Source organism: Schistocerca gregaria, chromosome 9 (assembly GCF_023897955.1).
Source record: "Schistocerca gregaria isolate iqSchGreg1 chromosome 9, iqSchGreg1.2, whole genome shotgun sequence".
Taxonomy (NCBI): domain Eukaryota; kingdom Metazoa; phylum Arthropoda; class Insecta; order Orthoptera; family Acrididae; genus Schistocerca; species Schistocerca gregaria.
The window spans coordinates 161,823,242-161,846,335 of NC_064928.1; the positions used below are offsets into that span (position 1 = coordinate 161,823,242).

Genomic DNA, 23,094 nt, shown 5'->3' on the forward strand with positions numbered 1-23,094 from the left:
CCACACAATATCCACCAGTACATCAACGCAATACAGCTACATCCAAACGTATATATACAACTACAGAAATCTGTAATTATTGATAGATGTTCAGTTACCCCAAAATTCCTAAATGCAATGTAACATATACCGTACAGTTAAAAGGAAGTCACGCTTGATCAAGGTCTGCATCACTTTCCATTTTTAACCAGACATAACGTCTGAGAAAGGAAAGAAATAATAATAATAATAATAATCCTAAATGGGAGAACTATTAAAAATTTAATAAGGCAAGAAGTGTGCTTTCCAAGCAAATAGTTGGATGCACTTGTACGCAACAAATGTATGTTCCGTTCACCGTCCGCGCTGCGGGCACATAAGCAGCCTCATTAGAGCATTCTGGGACACTGTGTCATAACTATTCAGGTAGTGAGTATAGATTTGAGGCTACATATTTTCTCAAATTTGACAAGTTACCTAAAAACGGACAGTGCAGTGTATTGATATGACTTAAATTTATTCTGGAAGCACAGTTTCAAACAATCATGGCAGAAGAATATAATGAAAGCAACCATTATTTCAATTAACAATTAATTTTATTTTGGAAATTATTCAGAATTTCTCACAAAACAAATGCTCCATACAAAAAGAGGTTCCAGTTTCATTTTGGTAATACAATTTTTGTAATTAAAGGTAAGCTTCATGATGTAAAACTACTCACATACAGTACTGTAATCGCGTGAAATGTTGCAGCTCTGTAAGCTACATATTACGGGAGATATCTGTTCATAAGGCTGATAACTTTATCGTAGACAAGCTCTTTGACGTGGATCGCCCACATGTAGTCGACGTGGTTGAAGGAGTCCTGACTCACGAGGAAGCGACCAATACAGTTCGGTAGTTCTTTGTACAGCCTGTCGACGTCCTGGAACAGAAGACAAAATCAGATTCCAGTGATGATCTTTTTTTTTTATTCAATGTTAGGAAATTGTGTGCAATGAGCATGTAACTGGCGGCATGACAGTAGAGGCTGATATGACATGTGATGGAAAACATTATTTTTCTCATCCATACTTCTCTCACATTACTGCATTTACTCTTTGATTCTTTTTCTTTGTTCCTTTTTACTTATTTCAGTTTGTTTACTTCTTTTCATTTCTTTTTCCTTTTCTTTCTTTTCTGTCTTCTCTTTTACTTCTTTTATTTGCTACTCGCTCTTTGATTTTCCGTTCAATCTTTCTGTGTTTCATTCCTGCTTTCTTTTCCCTCATTTTCTTCGTACTTTTCTTTCTTTTCTTCTCTCCCTTAAATTTCATTTATTTCTCTCTCAGTCTTTATTTCTCTTTCTTTCTTTCTTCCTTTGTTTTTTTCTTTCTGCCTTTTGTTCCTTTTCCTGTTCTGCTTCTTCCTTCGAGTGGGGGCTGTAGACTTTTAGCAGCTTCAGTTGTGCATCTGTTAATTTTTTCTTCATTTTCTTCTCACTTTTACTTTCTTTTCTTCTCTCCCTTAAATTCCATTTATTTCTCTCTCTTTATTTCTCTTTCTTTCCCCAATAAAGATGCAACATGTGCGCTAGTAGCTAATTGAAGCAGGGCGGAAAGTAAATGTTTGTACCATGGCAGAGTGTAAGATGTCAGCCTAGTACTGTGAAAGAAACAGTTGGATAATAAAGATAAACGATACGTTTTTCTTGTTCCTGAAATTATTTCAGAAGACAATGACTTTCAGTTGAGTGTGTATTTGTGGATGACTTGAATGAACTCACTGATTGCTTTTTGATGTATTTTCCAGAAGAAGTTGATCGACACAAATGGAGCAAAGATCCTTTCAGTACACTCTTTTCATCAACCCTATAATATTGAAGAACAATAGCAATTTGTTGATATTTCTTCAGACTCAACATTTAAATCGATTTTTTTTTTCATTATCACCGCTGCATGTAGTAGCATGTTTTGAATAAACTTCGTTGGATTACCATACAGCCGTTGCTTTCAGTTATCATTATTCAAGTTTATGAGAACCTCTAAGCCTTCTACATAATTTCCCAAATTTCAATGATAAAATCGCGTCCAAAGTGCCGCTGAATAGTTAGTTGAAGATTTAGTTAGGCCAGAAAACAAGAAACCAGAAGACTCTGAATACAAATCTGAGGGCTTCTGAAGAGATGATATAAGAAAAGAAGTTAGGTTGAGTTTTGAACTGCAAATCCTATAATTTTTTTAAAATTGTATATATGTTCTCAGAATGTAGGAAAAAAACCAGAGGCTGAGAAGGGAGTGAGGCACAGCTGTAGCTTACCGTCAGTGTTATTCAATCTGCACACTGAGTAGGCAGTGAAGAAAACCAAAGAAAAATTTCGAGTAGGAATTGGAGTTCAGGGAGATGAAATAAAAGCTTTTAAGTTTGCCTATGACATTGCAATTCTGTCAGAGACGGCAAATGGAATGTTGTAGAATTAAATCACATGATGCTGAGGGAACTAAATTAGAAAACGAGACTGTAGTAGGTGAGAGAGTAGTAGGTGAGTTTTGCCTTTTGCGTAGCAAAATACTGATGATGGCTGAACCTGAGACAGTATGAAATGTAGACTAGCAATGGCAAGGAAAGTGTTTCTGAAGAAGAAACATTTGTTAACATCCAATATATATTTAGGTGCTAGGAAGTCTTTTCTGAAAGTATTTGTATGGAGTCTAGCCATGTATGGAAGTAAAACATGGACGATAAACACTTTAGACAAGAGGAGAAAGAGGCTTTGGAAATGTGGTGCTACAGAAAAATGCTGACGATTTGTTGGGTAGATCACATTATAGTCGAGGAGACATTGAATAGAATTGAGGAGAAAAGAAATCTGTGGCACAACAAGACTAGGAGAAGGGACAAGTTGATAGGACACATTCTGAGACATCAAGGGATCACCAATTTAGTATTTAAGGGAAGTGTGAGGGTTACAAATAGTAGAGGGAGACCATATGTTGAATAGAGGAAGTAAATTCAGAAGGATGTAAGTTGGAGCAGTTATTTGGATATGAAGAGGCTTGCACCAGATAGAGTAGCATGGAGAGCTGCATCAATCTGCCTTTGGAAGCAGGATATGAGACGGACATCAACAAAGTAAAACAAAGATAATGGAATGTTGTAGAATTAAATTACATGATGCTGAAGGAACTAAATTAGAAAACGAGACCGTAGTAGGTGAGAGAGTAGTAGGTGAGTTTTGCCTTTTGGGTAGCAAAATACTGATGATGGCTGGAGCAGAGAGCGTATGAAACGTAGACTGCAATGGCAAGGAAAGTGTTTCTCAAGAAGAAACATTTGTTAACATCCAATTTATATTTAGGTGCTAGGAAGTCTTTTCATCAACATGAACTCTAGAAAAATGAATTTTTTACTTTTATTTCAATAAATGCAATAAATGTTGTATCAAGGCTAAATTTTGGAAGTCTGAGTGCAAGCTGGGCTGAGAGATGGGGCAAAGTGCTTGGAATTTTGCATGTGCTTTGTATTACGCTTACAGCATTACAGATAAGAAAATTATTAAAATTCTCCCATTCGATACATTCAACAAACTTCATGTGGCAAACTTATTGTATGCAAAGGGAGTGTACACAGACTGCAGAAATCTCATGAATAGTTTCTGGAGAAAAGGTAAATATATTATTGTTTGAAAATAAAATTTTTAAATTCCATACATATTGCAGCTCTCATATATATATATATATATATATATATATATATATATATATATATATATATATATATATATATATATATATATACTGGATTTTCTTTTAAGTAGTACATGTTTTTCGTGAATGTCATCTCTTAAATCTCTTCTAGTAGAGAGAATCTCGGTTGTCTTTTTCCTCCTTCTATACAAGGAGATGCAGCTTTACCCCACACAGACACAGCGCCCCTGGCTAGATGCCCCTGCCAGTTATACTGACCTGCAGTGCGGCACACCAGTCGTTGTTGCTGTAGTGAAGGGCCACCTTGGCGGTGATCTTGGAGATGTCGTAGTCTGGTGGCCAGAAGCTGCCGTACTTTTGCAGATTACCCAGCATGCCAAAGTCGTACTGCCGGAAGTGGCCTGTGGACAAACATACAGTCACACCCATACACCGCAAGCAAATGGAACAAGTTAAGTCCTAGATGAAAGAGAAAAATCTGTACGGTGTCTCCTATACATCGAAGATTACATCGATAAGAAAAGTAACACAGACGGATAAAAAAGTGAACCACCCAGAAAACATGGTAGGGCGTCATTTAACTTCGTGCATGGAGACACAATCGGTGGCGATGTTGATGATTATGGTTACTAATCTCTGTGAGATGTATAACAGCCACTAGAGTCCATTAGTGTTGTTCGTTTTCAGTGTTATAACCATGCCTGTTAAGTTAAACACTGAGGTGATATAAGTCATGGGATAGAGATATGCACATAGACAGATAACGGTAGTATCGTGTATACAAGGTATAAAACTACAGTGCATTGACAGCGTCCTCATTAGTACTCAGTTGGTTAGTGTAAAACAGTTTTCTACGTGATCATTTCGGAAATCGTTATGGAATTCAATATTCTGAGATTCGCAGTCTCAAGAGTGTGCTGAGAATATTGTATTCAGGCGTTACCTCTTACCACGGACAATGCAATGGCCGATGACCTTCACTTAAAGACCGAGAGCAGTCCCATTTGCATAGAGTTCTTAGTGCTAACAGACAAGCAACACTGAGTGAAATAGCCACAGAAATCAATGTCGGACGATAAACGTATTGGCGTCAAAGGGCTACGGCAACAGAGGACCAACGCGAGTGTCTTTGCTAACAGCACGACATCGCCTGCAGCGCCTCTCCTGGGGTCGACTGGAAAACCGTGTCCTGGTCAGGTGATTCCGGATTTCAGTTGGTAGGAGCTGATGGTAGTGTTAGAGTGTGGCACAGGTTCCAGGAAGCCATGGGTCCAAGTTGTTAACAAGGCACTGCACAAGCTGGCGGTGGCTCTATATTCATCGTCTGGGCAGTGTTTATATGAGACAGACTGGTCCTCTGGTCCAGCTGAAGCTATCATTGACTAGAAACGGCTGTTCGATTACTTGGAGAACATTTGCAGCCATTCATGGGCTTCACGTTCCCGAACAAAGAATTCTTATGGATGAGAATGCACCATGTCACCAGGCCGCAGTTCTTCGCGACTGGTTTGAAGAGCTTTCTGCACAATTCTGGCGAATGATTTGGCCACTGAGATCTCCCGACATGGACCCAACCGGACATTTGTGGGACGTAATCTAGAGGTCATTTTGTGCATAGAAACCTGCACCAGCAACGCTTCCGCAATTACGGACGGCTATAGAGACAGCGTGGTTTAGTGTTTCGGCAGGGGACTTCGAACGGCTTGTTGAGACCACAGCACGTCGAGTTACGGTTCTACACTAGGAAAAAGGAGGTCTAACAATATCTTAGGAGGTATCCCTTGACTTTTATACCCTCAGTGTATAACAGGCAGGAACAGCGTCAGATGCTGAATGATCACTATGAAGGATATTTCGTGTACAGATGTGAGGCAGTGTTATCAGCACATTGCAGAGTTCAAAAGACTCTTCATTGTGGGTCTTCGCGTGGCCAGATGGTCGAATCTCTCAATTTTCAGATTTGTGGGCAGTCGAATGTGAGAGTAGTCAATTGTTGGACTGAATGGGAATGTGAAGACAGACATACTCGTCTTCAATGATCCAATTGTCGATCCAATTGGCCACTTCTGATCACCACAACGGACTATCTCCATATTGTGCACCAAGCACATCATACCTCCTTCTCATCAACACTTGCCATCCGGAAAGCACTCTTGCTTGTGTCAGCATGCGCTATTGCCGGCCGTGGTGGTCTCGTGGTTCTAGGAGCTCAGTCCGGAACCGTGCGACTGCTACGGTCGCAGGTTCGAATCCTGCCTCGGTCATGGATGTGTGTGATGTACTTAGGTCAGTTAGGTTTAAGTAGTTCTAAGTTCTAGGGGACTAATGACCACAGATGTTAAGTCCCATAGTGCTCAGAGCCATTTGAACCATTTGAACCATGCCCTATTGGTTGGAGACTATCAACATCTGGGCTAGAGAATTACTGTCCCATCTGAAGATTGCAGTGCCATGACCAGAAATTGTGAACTGATTGTGACTGGCGTCTGTGTTCAGCAGCGAATCAGGGTGATGGCCAGTGACCATCGTGAGCGGTTATCTCGGCAGCCTGGGGAGACGTTCCAGTGTTCCAAACTTTTGAGTGGTACAGCTTTGTCGCTGTTGACTTCATGATGTGGAGAGCGAATGGCCGCGACTTCAGTCGTGGGTGGTAGTGACTGAGGGGACGCTGAATGCGTAACGGTACGTCCGAGGCAACTTGAGTCTTCATGTGTTATCTCCAGAGCGACAGTATCATGGCGCCAAATTTCAGCAGGACAATACACGTTCTCACTTGGCACGTGTCTTTAAACTGTATTCATGATATTGAGGAACTCCTGTGGCCAGCAAAATTTTTAATTTTTATTTACACGTCAACTCCCGTACGACCGAATTGAGGAGCAGATCTCCAAGGTCATAGAACGTGTCAGTACATGAAATTACAACTTAAAAGTAGTAACAGATAAAAATAAATGTTCACGAACCCGAAAAAAGTCCATTAGTTTAAGTAAACGCGATCAACAATACAATAAGAATCAGCTTAACTTTTCAAGGAACTCCTAGACAGAACCCAAGGAGTGACCCATGAGGAAACTTTTCAGTTCCGATTTGAAAGCGCGTAGATTACTGCTAAGATATTTGAATTCGAGTGGTAGCTTATTGAAAATGGATGCAGCAGTATACTGCGCACCTTTTTGCACAAGAGTTAAGGAAGACCGATCAGAATGCAATTTTGATTTATGCCGAGTATTCACCGAGTGAAAACTGATTATTCTTGGGAGTAAGCTAATAATGGCAATAAGAAACGACAATGAGGAATATATATACTGAGAGGCCAATATCAAAAAACACAGACTCGTGAACAGGGGTCGACGAGACGTTCGTGAACTTACACCACTTATTGCCCGAACCGCCCGTTTCTGAGCCAAAAATATCCTTTTAGAATCGATCATAGATCTGTCTCTGATAGATAGTTTGTGGGACCAGCTCAGCCGCCACCATCATGGCAACCATAGCATCTAGGACACAGACGTAAAGAGACAACAACTTTGAGTCAATTTGCCTCAGGAAAAGTTACAACAGTTTTATGACACCCTTCACAACGGAATTAGTGCACGCATCCAGGCCAGATGAGGTGCAACGTCATACAGATAAATGGGCTAATACTGCAAAGTTATTTGCAAGTTTAACTCGATTTTTTAAATTAGTTAAAGAGCATCACACGTCCTCTCAACCAGTGAAGTTTCGTTTCGTTCCCTCCTCTTCTGGGTGCTTCACTTTTTTGCAGACAGTGTAGTTCATCGAGCCTTGCATTGCTGAAATTTTGCAGTTCCAGAAGTCAACTGAAAAAAGTATGTGGCCACTGCTATGTTGAGAATTAGGACCACAGATATGCTAAAGCAAATGATTAAACATTATTGCGATAAAGTGTAGGCTGAAGTTTATTTTCAAGAATGTGGTTGAGTGTTGCGATGGTAAAAAAGTGCACTAGCCTCTCTCATCTGTCAGTAACTGGTATTCGTACTGTGGTTTCCTGTACTGATACCACCTCAAAGGCGTTGTTACACTGGTAACGGAACTGCAAGTTTCTTTTAGACGCTGTCAGCAGTCACACGGGATCAAGAGGACCGAACGGTACGTGTCCAGTATGCCACACCTCCAGCAGCTCTGTACCACGAGCGCCCTCTGCCACTATGATACAGGACAGCCAGCGGCAGCCGCTCAGCCATTTGCGCTTGCAGCCACTACACTATGACACCTTCGTTTGTACTTCTTCCTACTGACATCAATAGCTGGACTCTGTTTTTGTTACATCATTTGTAATTTGTGTTATCGGTTTGGGATTTGTAGGACTCCCCTTGATACATTCAGGTTGCAATACACGAAGGAAGCAGCTACTCGGGTAGCAGAGTACTTGTGGAGTGCACATGAGGGTGTTTAAGGCTACGTGATAGTTTCAGGTACTCTGAGTGTTTTGGATCGGGTACATATGCAGGCACATACATACTCGTCTCCCACACGCTCTGTTTGCGAGTGGAACAGAAAAGGAAATGAATGAGCCACTCCCCTATAGGTGCTAACGATAAACACACATCAAAAAGACACATATGGACAGATATTTACACAAAAATTCTAATCATCATCCACAACAAAAAAGGGGTGTCATAAAAAGTCTTGTCGATCGAGCGGAACGGATATGTACACCTGAACATTTAGATGCTGAAGTGAAACATCTGAAGCAGGCTTCTGAAAAAAACGGCTACTCAAAAAAAGAGATAAATAGAATTTTTCTTCCAAGGAACAGGATACCAAAAGATAAGAATGAACCACAACGACAGAAAAATACAGTAATTCTCCCTTTTGTTAAAAAAAAGTTACAGATCGTATAGGTAAGATTTTACGAAAACATGACATAACACCGGTCTTTAAACCAACAAAGAAAATAAGTCAAGTACTACGATCTGTGAAGGATAAACGCCCTCCCCTGTCGACATGTGGTGTGTATAAAATTCCATGTACCTGTGGTAAAGTTTATATTGGTACAACCAAAAGAAGCGTAAATACGCGACTGAAAGAGCATAAAAGTCTTTGTCGACTTGGAAAAATAGAAAAATCAGCTGTAGCGGAACATGCTCTTCAACCAGGCAACCACCAAGTGAAGTTTTCGGATACCGAAGTTTTATCTACAACGTTAAATTACTATCCACGGCTATACAGAGAAGCTATTGAAATTTATAAACATCACGATAATTTTAATAGGAAAGAGGAGGCTATGAAACTCAGTGAAATATGGACAGTGGCTCTACAAAATTGCTAACAATTTTTATCTTTGACAAGGTGGTAATCGATAGTCAACCTTATCTTTCCTATGGATTATCACTGCTCATCACGTGTCACCTGAACCACGCCCCCCTTTCTCACAATATATAAGTCGCTCTCAGACACCCGACCAGTCAGTCGGCAAGACTCAGCGGAGCAGCGCCTCTGAAGAAGTGCAGCGCAGTCCTGGACGAAACGTAAGGAGCAGAAAAGTTCTTGGACCACGACCTCACATCCCGGAAAATATATCAACAGCCATGTCACCCGGTCGTGAAAGCCTTCATTCTACATCAAAAAGAGTTTTGCATCACCACAGTTACCAAATCTCCTGAAGATGGACATCCACTATGGGTATTGTATCACAGATACAGTCCCATTGACTGTTCAGAGATGTCACTACACCCGCCCAAAGATGTAAACAATCACCCATGAGCAGCGCCTATTACATGGAGGAGTCTGACAGCAGGTCGGTTCCAGTCATTCCCCCAGGAAGGGGGTACACGACTCGTGTTGTCTGTAGTTTAGCGATGCCTAGACGGTCAATACCGCGGTTCCATCGCGTCCGCATTGTTACTTTGTGCCAGGAAGGGCTCTCAACAGTCTGCAGACGTCTCGGAGTGAACCAAAGCGATGTGGTTCGGACATGGACGAGAGACAGAGAGACAGGAGCTGTCGATTACTTGCCTCGCTCAGGTCGCCCTGGGGTAGTACTGCAGTGGATGACAGCTACCTAAGGATTATGGCTCGAAGGAACCCTGTCAGCAACACCATCATGTTGAAGAATGCTTTTCGAGAAGGGACGTAGTGCTACGACTGGCTGCATGATGCGCATCTTCACTCCCGACGACCATGGCGAGGTCCATCTTTGCAATCACGACACCATGCAGCGCGGTATAGATGGGCCCACTGACATGTGTTTGGAGGCAACTGGGTCAGGCTCAACGCCTTAGACACACTGTCCAGCGAGTGTAGCAGGTGGAGGTTCCCTGCTATTTCTGGGTAGCATTATGTGGAGCCGACGTACGCCGCTGGTAGTCATGGAAGGCGCCGTAAGGTCTTTATGATACGTGAATGCCATCCTCCGACCGATAGTGCAACCATATTGGCAGCATACTGGCAAGGCCGTCTACAGGGACGACCATTCGTGCCCCCATTGTGCACATCTTGTGAATGACTTCCTTCAGAATAACGACATCGCTCGACTAGAGTGGCCAGTATGTTCTCCAGACATGGCCCCTAACGAACATCCCTGAGATAGATTGAAAAGGGCTGTTTATGGATGACGTGAGCCAACAACCACTCTGAGAGATCTAAGCCGAATGTCCGTTGAGGAGTTGGGCAATCTGGACCAACAGTGCCTCGATAAACTTGTGGATAGTATGCCACGATGAATACAGGCGTCTATCAATGAAAGACCACCTCTGAAGGTCTCGCTGTATGGTGGTACAACATGCAGTGTGTGGTTTTTATGGGCCACACAAATGGCGGAAATGATGTTTATGTTGATCTCTATTCCAATTTCCTGTATAGGTCCCGCAACTCTAGCATCCGAGGTTATGCAACACTTTTTTTATGTGTGTAGATGTAGACATACACTCCTGGAAATGGAAAAAAGAACACATTGACACCGGTGTGTCAGACCGACCATACTTGCTCCGGAAACTGCGAGAGGCCTGTACAAGCAATGATCACACGCACGGCACAGCGGACACACCAGGAACCGCGGTGTTGGCCGTCGAATGGCGCTAGCTGCGCAGCATTTGTGCACCGCCGCCGTCAGTGTCAGCCACTTTGCCGTGGCATACGGAGCTCCATCGCAGTCTTTAACACTGGTAGCATGCCGCGACAGCGTGGACGTGCAGTTGACGGACAATGAGCGAGGGCGTATAGTGGGCATGCGGGAGGCCGGGTGGACGTACCGCCGAATTGCTCAAAACGTGGGGCGTGAGGTCTCCACAGTACATCGATGTTGTCGCCAGTGGTCGGCGGAAGGTGCACGTGCCCGTCGACCTGGGACTGGACCGCAGCGACGCACGGATGCACGCCAAGACCGTAGGATCCTACGTAGTGCCGTAGGGGACCGCACCGCCACTTCCCAGCAAATTAGGGACACTGTTGCTCCTGGGGTATCGGCGAGGACCATTCGTAACCGTCTCCATGAAGCTGGGCTACGATCCCGCACACCGTTAGGCCGTCTTCCGCTCACGCCCCAACATCGTGCAGCCCGCCTCCAGTGGTGTCGCGACAGGCGTGAGTGGAGGGACCAATGATGGTCGTATGCGTGTTTGGCGCCGTGCAGGTGAGCGCCACAATCAGGACTGCATACGACCGAGGCACACAGGGCCAACACCCGGCATCTTGGTGTGGGGAGCGATCTCCTACACTGGCCGTACACCTCTGGTGATCGTCGAGGGGACAGTGAATAGTGCACGGTACATCCAAACCGTCATCGAACCCATCGTTCTACAATTCCTAGACCGGCAAGGGAACTTGCTGTTCCAACAGGACAATGCACGTCCGCATGTATCCCGTGCCACCCAACGTGCTCTAGTAGGTGTAAGTCAACTACCCTGGCCAGCAAGATCTCCGGATCTGTCCCCCATTGAGCATGTTTGGGACTGGATGAAGCGTCGTCTCATGCGGTCTGCACGTCCAGCACGAACGCTGGTCCAACTGAGGCGTCAGGTGGCAATGGCATGGCAAGCCGTTCCACAGGACTACATCCAGCATCTCTACGATCGTCTCCGTGGGAGAACAGCAGCCTGCATTGCTGCGAAAGGTGGATATACACTGTACTAGTGCCAACATTGTACATGCTCTGTTGCCTGTGTGTATGTGCCTGTGGTTATGTCAGTGTGATCATGTGATGTATCTGACCCCAGGAATGTGTCGATAAAGTTTCCCCTTTCTGGGACAATGAATTCACAGTGTTCTTATTTCAATTTCCAGGAGTGTAGGTGTAGAATGAGTCTTCGTACGTTTGTAAAAGTAAAAGTTAAGTAAATCTTCACTCTTCTGTTGGCAGTGTCACCTTGTTCACCAATCATTTGTGCTCCTGTCCAGCTTTCCTTCAGCGACAATTGGCACACCAGTCTGCAGCCCATCTGTCCTTACCGTTGTGTATAAAGTCGTATACTACACAGGCAGCTGGCAGTAAGACATCAAAGGTCACATTTGGGGGATTAGTAACAAGTTACATGCCGATCAATTTGGCTTCGGGAGAGATAAAAGCACCAGACCAATTGGATGTTGTGCTTTACGATGGAAGCAATATTCAAGATAAATCAAGGTATCTTCATAGGATTTGCCCACGTAGAAAACTCGTTTGACAACGTAAAATGGTGTGAGACGTCCAAAATTATTTGAAAAGTAGATCTACAGAAGAAAAAAGAGAAACGCTGGTAATATATGATGTGTACAAGAACCAACAGGTAACCAGAAGAATGGAAGAAAGTATGTCGTCAGTCTTGTTCCGCTACAGTTCTAGAAAAGATATTTGGCACTGCTTGATTTCTGGTAGCGCAACACAGTCCACGAAGTTATGATTCATCTATTTAATTTGATTGATTTCAGCTTTGTTCCTGACAGAATATTATAATAAGGAAACGTAGAACTATGTGTTTCGAGAACTCGCAGATTGAAAAAATAGCAAACGTATGTTTTATAATGTATCAGATTGTCTTCCTAGCTACAAAATAGCGGCGGTGAAACCATCACGACGTATTGGTAACATCAGTACATGACGCATGTTATAAAAGACATAAAACATGGCTATTGTGGATGTAGGTATACAAACCGCTCTGGATTTCCTGTCCATAGTGGATCAGCTGCTTCGTAGAGCACCCTGCCGGATCGTGGCCCATGATGACGGGGATCATCGTCTGAAACACAAGTCACCAAGTGTCACATGACACGGTCTCATCAGCATAAATATAAAATATAACATGTGAGAATTAATAGGAACAGTAGACTTGTGGGATGCATTCTCTTGGCTGTTGACACAGCAAACGTATACTACTGGCCATTAAAATTGCTACACCACGAGATGACATGCTACAGACGCGAAATTTAACCGACAGGGAAAAGATGCTGTGATATGCAAATGATTAGCTTCTCAGAGCATTCACACTGACATGAGGAAAGTTTCCGATTTCTCATACACAAACAGCAGTTGACCGGCGTTGCTTGGTGAAACGTTGTTGTGATGCCTCGTGTAAGAAGGAGAAATGCGTACCATCACATTTCCGACTTTGATAAAGTTGGGATTGTAGCCTATCGCGATTGAGGTTTATCGGATTGTGGCATTGCTACTCGCGTTGGTCGAGATCCAATTACTGTTAGCAAAATACAGAATGGGTGGGTTCAGGAGAGTAATACGGAACGCCGTGCTAAGTCCCAAAGGCCTCGTATCACTTACAGTCGAGATGACAGCAAATGGTCCGCATGGCTATAACGGATCGTGCAGCCACGTCTCGATCCCTGAATCAACAGATGGGGACGTTTGCAAGAAAACGACCATCTGCACGAACAGTTCGACGATGTTTGCAGCAGCATGGACTATCAGCTCGGAGGCCATGACTGCGTTACCCTACACGCTGCATCACAGAGAGGATCACCTTCGATGATGTACTCAGTGACGAACCTGGGTGCAAGAATGGCAAAACGTCATTTTTTCGGATGAATCCAGGTTCTGTTCACAGCATCATGATGGTCGCATCCGTGTTTGGCGACATCGCGATATGCACATTGGAAGCATGTATTCGTCATCGCCATACTTGCGTATCACCCGGCGTGATGGTATGGGGTGTGACTGGATACACGTCTCGGTCACCTCTTGTTCGCATTGACGGCACTTTGAACAGTGGACGATACATTTCAGATGTGTTACGACCCGTGACTCTACCCTTCATTCGATCCCTCCGAAACCCTACATTTCAGCAGGATAATGCACGACCGTATGTTGCAGGTGCTGTACGGGCCTTCCTGGATACAGAAAATGTGCGACTGCTGCCCTGCCCAGAACATTCTCCAGATCTCTCACCAATTGAAAACGTCTGGTCAATGGTGGCCGAGCAACAGGCTCGTCACAATACGCCTGTCACTACTCTTGATGAACTGTGGTATCGTGTTGAAGCTGCATGGGCAGCTGTACCTGTACACGCCGTCCAAGCTGTGGTTGACTCAATGCCCAGGCGTATCAAGGCCGTTACTGCGGCCAGAGGTGGTTGTTCTGGGTACTGATTTCTCAGGATCTATGCACCCAAATTCCGTGAAAATGTAATCACAAGTCAGTTCTAGTGTAATGAGTACCTGTGTATGATCTGTATTTCTTCTTTAATGGCCAGTAGTTTAAAAAACACTGTCGGGGAAAAATTAGTACACCTGGAAAAACGTCGTCAGTTGTGGTCCGATGACGGATACGCCACCTGGGAGATAATGGTTTCAACGTCGTCCTCCAACAGATAGCGTCATGCCGTATCCGCCAGAGCGCCATCTGTGTCTGCTCTAAAGGGTAGGGAATGCTGACATGCAGAAGGCTCAGTGTGGTACAAACGTGTGAAGCGAGCAGGCAACGATGCTACAGACACGTACTTGTGCTTCCTACAACCAACCGAGCAAGGGGCAAATTGCCCGTTCTGAGTGACAGGATGGTCCTTTTGTACGACTGCCGCACAAGCGGCATGTGTGGCGTCAGTTGCGCAGCGATGTTGATATCCGTGCTCACGGGAACAGTCTCACACCTTCAGACGATATTCTGGTTGTCTACTCAACACAGACACCTACAGGAATCGTCGTACTGTAAAGGCAAGAGTGGCAATTTGTAGAGCTACCATTGCAAAGGTAAGAGGGCTTGTGAGCCCAGACATACCAACAGGAGCTGCTGTGAACCGATTATTAGCTGTGGGACTACTGGCACGCCACCTCTAGCTGTTCTTGCACTCACGCCGCAGCATCGACGTGCATGGCTCGGCTGGTGGCGTCAGAGGATCGCTTGGAAGATGGAACGGCGCGCCACGGTCTTCAGTGATAAAAGCAGATTCTGCCTGAACGCAAGTCAAGGTCGTTTGCGTGTACGACGTAGGCATATTGAGCGTTAAATTATAGAGTGCATTCATCCGAGACAAGCTCGCTGCATTCCAGGCATTATGGTCAGGGGTGAGATAAACTACAACACTCGTTCACCTTTGCTGTTTCTGGAGGGGATGCTAAATAGCTCTCGGTAGGTGCAGAACGTTGTTAGACTTATTCTTCTGCCGTTCTTGGAACAAGAAGGTGATCTGTTGTTCCAGAAGGATAATGCTCGCCCACGCACTGCCAGTGAAACTCAACGTGCTCTGCAAGACATGCAGCAACTTCCCTGGCCAGCACGACTCTAGACTTGGCTCCGATCTAGCACGCATGGAATATGATGGGACGAGAAATAGTCGTGTGACTGATCAGCCAACTGCTCTTACAGGACTACGTGTATAGGTCGAGCAGGCGTGGCATAACGTATCCCAGAACAGTATTCGCCATCTGTACGATGATGCAAGAGTCAGCGCCCCCATTGCTACCTGTGGAGGCTACATCACGCATTAAAGTTGGTGTTTTAGCATGGGTTGATACATGGTACCTCAGAAACGCTTGTGATATTTCTAAATGAAAAAGTTTGATGTACTCCATATGCACTGTTGCAACAATAAATCTTGAATCAATTGGAAACCTCCAAAAGGGTGTATTAATTTTTTTGTGGCAGTGTACGAATCAAAGGATATCCTGGACCATCTCCTGCTTATAGTTTACTAGGCCTTCCAGCACGTTTTAGCTATTGAACACGAATACTATTGGACTAGAAAATCTTATCTCCATGATAGCCTGAGAATTTGTGGTATGGACTTAACTAGTATAAAAAAAGCACTCTGTCTTCAGGCCACAAGTTGCCCATCGGGAACATCCGACCGCCGTACCATCCTCAGTTGAGGATGCCGATAGGAGGGGCCTGTGGTCAGCACACTGCTTTCCCAGTCGTTTTGATGGCTTTCTTTGACAGGAGCCGCTACTATTCGGTCGAGTAGCTCCTCGATTGGCATTTAGAGGCTGAGCGCAGGCCGAAAAATGGCAACAGCGCATGGCGGCTTGAGTGTCACACATCCAGGTGCCGGAAACGCCCGACAGCGCTTAACTTCAGTTATCTCATGGGAACCAGTGTATCCACTGTCGCAAGGCCGTTGCCTAATCTCGTATAGCTTGATATTAAATATCATTTGCGAAAACTTAGAAACTGAAAGCATAAAAATTATAAACATAACATTGAACATGCTTTAAATAACAGATGAGTAATACACTCCTGGAAATGGAAAAAAGAACACATTGACACCGGTGTGTCAGACCCACCATACTTGCTCCGGACACTGCGAGAGGGCTGTACAAGCAACGATCACACGCACGGCACAGCGGACACACCAGGAACCGCGGTATTGGCCGTCGAATGGCGCTAGCTGCGCTGCATTTGTGCACCGCCGCCGTCAGTGTCAGCCAGTTTGCCGTGGCATACGGAGCTCCATCGCAGTATTTAACACTGGTAGCATGCTGCGACAGCGTGGACGTGAACCGTATGTGCAGTTGACGGACTTTGAGCGAGGGCGTATAGTGGGCATGCGGGAGGCCGGTGGACGTACCGCCGAATTGCTCAAAACGTGGGGCGTGAGGTCTCCACAGTACATCGATGTTGTCGCCAGTGGTCGGCGGAAGGTGCACGTGCCCGTCGACCTGGGACCGGACCGCAGCGACGCACGGATGCACGCCAAGACCGTAGGATCCTACGCTGTGCCGTAGGGGACCGCACCGCCACTTCCCAGCAAATTAGGGACACTGTTGCTCCTGGGGTATCGGCGAGGACCATTCGCAACCGTCTCCATGAAGCTGGGCTACGGTCCCGCACACTGTTAGGCCGTCTTCCGCTCATGCCCCAACATCGTGCAGCCCGCCTCCTGTGGTGGTCATCGAACCCATCGTTCTACCATTCCTAGACCGGCAGGGGAACTTGCTGTTCCAACAGGACAATGCACGTCCGCATGTATCCCGTGCCACCCAACGTGCTCTAGAAGGTGTAAGTCAACTACCCTGGCCAGCAAGATCTCCGGATCTGTCCCCCATTGAGCATGTTTGGGACTGGATGAAGCGTCGTCTCACGCGGTCTGCACGTCCAGCACGAACGCTGGTCCAACTGAGGCGCCAGGTGGAAATGGCATGGCAAGCCGTTCCACAGGACTACATCCAGCATCTCTACGATCGTCTCCATGGAAGAATAGCAGCCTGCATTGCTGCGAAAGGTGGATATACACTGTACTAGTGCCGACATTGTGCATGCTCTGTTGCCTGTGTCTATGTGCCTGTGGTTCTGTCAGTGTGATCATGTGATGTATCTGACCCCAGGAATGTGTCAATAAAGTCTCCCCTTCCTGGGACAATGAATTCACGGTGTTCTTATTTCAATTTCCAGGAGTGTATAATCAGTGTGTGCTCCGGAGCATTTTTCCTTCTGCGCAGGTGACATGCCATTTGGCTTACACCCACTCCTCCCCCCACCCCTGCCCCCCTCCACCATCCACATTAGTTTCCTTTGCATGGATTCTTGGTAAGAGCTTTAAAAATAAACCCCGCTCTAGTAATAATAGAAATGGGTGATTCTTTTATTTTAAAATAAATACTACGTAGCCATTTCGCTCTAATAGAAACAATTTTCTGAATTCTATTGCAGAGCTAAACATTAAAGGATTCAATTCATTTCTATTTAAGGTAATTTCTGAGATCTTAGAAAGCTTTTAACTAAAAGAACAGAGAATTAGACCAGCGGTATTTTCTGCCTTCAATAAAAGTTTGCGGCATATTATAATGTGTTGAAAGAATGAAGATAATGTAAGTCACTTTTTAGTGCAGTAATGGAATTTTTTGTTAATGTAGTTTACAATTCAAATCACTTCCCTCTGGAAATCGTGGGACAGAAATGCAGGAAATATCAGCGATTTACACTGGTGTCCAAAATTAAAACAACAAACGGCTATTTCCCCGTTCTGTAAATGTCGTGTGACTACGGCCTCCGTCGGGTAGATCGTTCGCCGGGTGCAAGTCTTTCGGTTTGACGCCATTGCGGCGACTTTCACGTCGATACTGTCCTGTGTCTAATTCATTATATAATTATACAAACTGTCAACAGATGTTGTTAGGATCATGTTCTGCACAGAAGATGGCATTCCGATCAACGGACTACCACGCCAGCAATGACGTCTGTGCACCTGTCGAGCACGGTGGCGTTTGCAGCGCAGTTTCACATCCACATTCGCTGCGTACACAGACACAGACGGTGCAGTACGGCACGGAGAAGACGCCTACAGACTTCCTGCTGTGGAGAGCCACAGGACGAATGGAAGCAGGAGAGTCGCAAACTGATGTAACCCGATACCTTCAAGTGAATCGTTTCTCGGACGAGGAGATAGTTTATAGAGACAAAAAATGTGTCCCAGGGCCGACCACGTGTAACATCAGAAAGAGTCAACAGTCATTTGGTTCTAAGATGGTACCGCCTGTTTTCCTCTGGCCTGCCTTCACAGAAGAGAACGTCTAGAGTGCAGCCATCAACATGCCACCTGTGCGGTCGCACAGTGTGTCAATGTTGTTTTCACAGATCAGCCCCGATCTGGTCTGGAAGTTGATTCTCGACAGATTCACATCTGGAGAGAGCGTGGCACACGATTTGGGGACCCAAGCATTGTGGAAAGAGACCGATATCGTGGAGGTTACCTACTGATGTGGGCAGGGATTATGTTGACCACTCCAACATCTATTCATGAAATTTTACGGCTGAATCAGAAAGATTTAACTGCTGTCAGGTACCGTGAAGAGATCGTGGGGTCTCATGCGCGGTAGTTGCTAGGTGCTGTGGGTTTAGACTTCGTACTGGCTGCTCGCTCTTTCGATTTGAATCCCAGAGAGCATGTCTGGGAGACGGGCTGCATCACGTCAGCACCAACCAACCACTCTCCGAATCCTGTGAGCACCTCTGCAGGAAGAATGGGCGTTATTGCCTCAACATGAGATTGATGATATCATTCACAGCATGTCCCCACTGTATGTATTGGTAGCAGAGGTGGTCAGACTCCATATTGAAACACACTAACCAGTCGTCAGAACGTGTCTGAAAGTCGGTTAAGTTGGAAAAAAAACGAAGAAAATTTTTTTTACCGTTATCCATGTTGCACTTGATTGGTTTCTGTTTTCTTTAAATTATTTCTACTTTATTATCACCTGTTTATACTGAGTTGTGGTAAAATAATAGAAACACTGTAAAATTTCTGTTTGTTGCTTTAAATTTGGATACCAGTGTATAGTGCCATGGTAAACATAAGACACAGCTTAACTGCGTAAGTTGTATTTTAAATATCAAGTAATCACATGAGTTAGTAGTAAAATTTTAGAAAATTTGTCATGAAAGAAGTTGAAAATTGATAACCATGACTGAAAGCTGTATTTATGGAACAGAGAAGAAATACACAAATTCATTGCTGATTCGAAAGAGAATGTACTCTGTGGGCTTGAGTTTGGTTGTATGTTGTAGCACAAATTTAAACTGGCAACGTACATCATTGGAATGATGTCAGATCAAAATTTTTGCACGAACGTGTGAACCACTCAAGATTTATAATTTTTATGTCTATAGATACTGCGATAAAATTTTGTTATTGCGTATATGGGTGGATCACAATTAACAACAAAGACTGACACATGCGAAAGCATCCGAAAACTGAAGCAAACCCATTACAGTGTACGAGGGTCCACAAAAGAGCGTTTGCGAGAGAACTGCGAATGTGTGGTTACAAGCCGACACCGCCTTCAGAATGAAGTATCGTCCTAGTTATGACGAACGTACTTGATACGTAAACCTCCCGTCACAGAGATACTGACCTTGTTCATCTCGGCCTCGTTGAATCCACCGATGAGGAACATGATGTTGGCGCAGATGTCCTGCGTGAAGGCGCCGTCGCTGCACATGATCTCTCCCGCCATCGTGATGAACTCGTTGCTGGGCAAGAACTCTCCCAAGCCAATCAGCTGCGTCAGTATCTGCCAGCACAACAGTCAAATGCGTCAGTATCTATATACAGAACTGTCACATGTGCCAGCAGTCGCTAACGAAACAGTTAAATGCGGCAACATGTGCCTGTAGAACAGTCAAATGTATGAGCATCTGCCAACAGTAACAACAAAATTGTCAGCATCTGCTAGACAGAACAATTTAATGGATCAGCATCGGCCAACAGAAGAATGTAATTCGTCGGTATCTGCTAGTAAAACTGTCAAACACGTTAGCATTTGCTAAGATAGCAGTCGAACATGTCAGCCTTTGCCAACAGTCAAATGAATCAGCAACTGTCAACAGAACATATAGATGGATCGGTATCTGATACTGAGCAGTCAGAGTCGTCAACATCTTTCAATAGACTATTTGAATGCGTCAGTATCTGCCAACATTCAAAAGCACAGCTAATTTCTACAAAAAAAGAAGAAAAGACATGAGTAAGTCTCTCCATCAGTTTTGTGTCAATCTTTACCTCTACAAACACTGCAGTAATCTTTTGCATCAATGTATTTGGAACACCTGACTTCCATCTTAGATGGTCAGCTATCCCACCTTTTCTATAACATTTGGATGATTTATACACCAATGACGTGGAATAAGTGTGTGTACAGGCAACATATATACGATTTCTATGTACTGTATAGCTGCATACTGGCCATCTACAGTTTAATACAATAACACATTCGCTGCCTCGACAGTCACCCTTGATTTACTTTGATGCAATTCATCCATTCCTGTCACTTAACAGATAACCTATTCATTTCGGCATAACTACTGCATCAACCATCCACCTTATATCGAGAAGTGCTTCAGCAATTAAATCACCTTCTACCGTGCCTTCACCTACAGCTTTACACAATGGCAATGGATGTAATACATGCCGAAACAATATTAACGATATTCTTTATTAGGAATTTTTTCGCTCTATCTGTACTATCTTCATTGACTTCTAATCCTTTTACTTCTGTCTTCCTCGTAGTTCGCTGTTCATACATACTCGTAAGTAGGTCTTCGCTCCAAATATAGCTTTCCAGAATTTTTCTAATCTTTACATTTTTTTATGTTACGAGCAGCAGGTTGTGTCTTTTTTTAAACAGAAATATTTTGTCCGTCTACGCCTCTACAAGAAGCGTAGTGTCTTAAAATGAAAAAGAAAGCCTTTGGAAACAGTCAAGATTCTAGTGAAACAGATCTAAAGTTACTCTTTTCAGCTACATATACTACTAGTTATAATTAAAAGTTCTGTGTGAAATAGAGGTAGTTCTCCTTAGAAATAATTTCATTCTAGGTTTAAAATTTTCTTAGCTACCGCCGTCATATGTCATTGCCCAAACTTCTTTGCGTACTGGCAGAGAAAGTGGTATGGTAATTAATTTGGAAAAACAGGTATTGGCATTATTCGAAATAACATAATAAATGTATAGTGTGGACAGGATTAAACATTTCAAGTATCTCAGAAACCTCATAGCAAGTGAGAGTTATAATGCCAACGTCATTCGGTGTCGTACTGCCATAATCAATGAGACATGCGCGAAAGAAGGATTGTTATTGGACTGAAGAAAAAAAAGACAAATTTTACATATGGAGCATGATTTTTACTCTGAATACTGGTTTGATGCGGCTGTCCGTGTTACTCTATCCTGCCCAATCTTCTTCATCTCCAAAAAATTACTGCAACTACATACTTCTGAATCGTTTACTGTATTCATCCCTTGATCTCGCTCTACGCTTCTTCCCATCTCCCGCCTCCCACACTTCCCTCCCAACTGGTGATCCCTTATAAATTGGTGATGGCTTCTTGTAGTCAACTTGCGCCACAAATGTCATGTCTCTCCAGTTCTGTTCAGCACCTCCTCATTAGTTACGTGATACACGCAGCTAATCTCCAGCATTCTTCTTTGGCATCACATTTAAGAAGCCTCTATTCTGTTCTTGTCAAAACTGTTTATCATCCATGTTTCACTTCCAAAATTGGCTATACTCCAGGAAAACACCTTCAGAAAAGGATTAACAACACTTAAATCAAAATTAGATGTTAACAAATTTCTCTTTTTGGGAAACGCTTCTCTTGGTATTGCCAGTCTACATTTTATACCCTTTCTACATTGGTCATCATCAATTATTTTGCTGTCCAAATAGCAAACCCATCTACTACTATTAGTATCCGTTTCCCAATCTAACCCCCTCAGCACGACCTGATTTAATTCGGTTACATTCCGTTATCATTGTTTTGCCTCTGTTGACGTTCATCTTATATCATTCTTTTAAGACACTTACCATTCCGTTCAACTCTTGCTCAAAGTCCTTTGCTAACGGACATTACGTGTTAGAAATTTGGGTCTTAAGAAAAACTGATAGAAAATACATAGAGAGCATCAGGATGCGACATTGAAACAGATAAAAAAGGTAAATGGAGGCAGAAAGCAATAAATTAAGATATTCTGAAACTAAATAATGCGAGAAGTTTATTAATCCTCTCACAGGCAAAAACACGAATATATCTGGCAATAATATGGAACAACTTTGAGAACACGTTCAGTTTTATTGATGAGTAACTAAAGTCAGTCTTTCGATGTTATAGCTGGAGATATTACTATTCACTCCAAATTATGTAGGGTGCCCCACTCAAACCTCCCTGATTTCAAAGACCTAGGAAAAAAAACACAGTAGATCTGACAAAGAAAAATGCACCAAATTGTAGAGCATCTGAAATAATTTATTTATCATCAATACACCTCTTCATGTGAACCATTTGTAGCACAAAGAATATAGAGTCTATATTCAATTGCTTGTCAAGTGCTTTGTAACATTTCCTCTGTTATTGTTGCAATAACATCAGTGATACGATGTCGCAATGTAGGAATATCGTTCCTTTTGGTCGCATACACGCGGTCTTTCACAAACCCCAAATCAAGTGGCATAATGTCGGGTGAACATGGTAGCCAGGCAATGGGTCTTCCGAGTCCGATCCAATGATTGAGAAATTTCCTACACAGGAGCTTGCAAACAGCTGAT

The 23,094-nt window shown here is 43.8% G+C and overlaps 1 protein-coding gene across 1 annotated transcript in view; it reads right to left on the reverse strand.

Moving 5' to 3' along the window:
- Positions 1–553: 553 nt before the first annotated feature.
- The window catches only part of LOC126291945 (lipase 3-like), a 60,611-nt gene continuing 38,070 nt past the window's right edge, over positions 554–23,094 (reverse strand). The window contains exons 5-8 of the mRNA XM_049985694.1: positions 19,905–20,063; positions 12,760–12,844; positions 3,924–4,066; positions 554–904 (exon numbers count right to left, since the gene is read on the reverse strand). Of these exons, the coding sequence (XP_049841651.1) occupies positions 749–904; positions 3,924–4,066; positions 12,760–12,844; positions 19,905–20,063 (543 nt within the window). The 3' untranslated portion in view covers positions 554–748. The remainder of the gene's footprint in view (positions 905–3,923; positions 4,067–12,759; positions 12,845–19,904; positions 20,064–23,094) is intronic.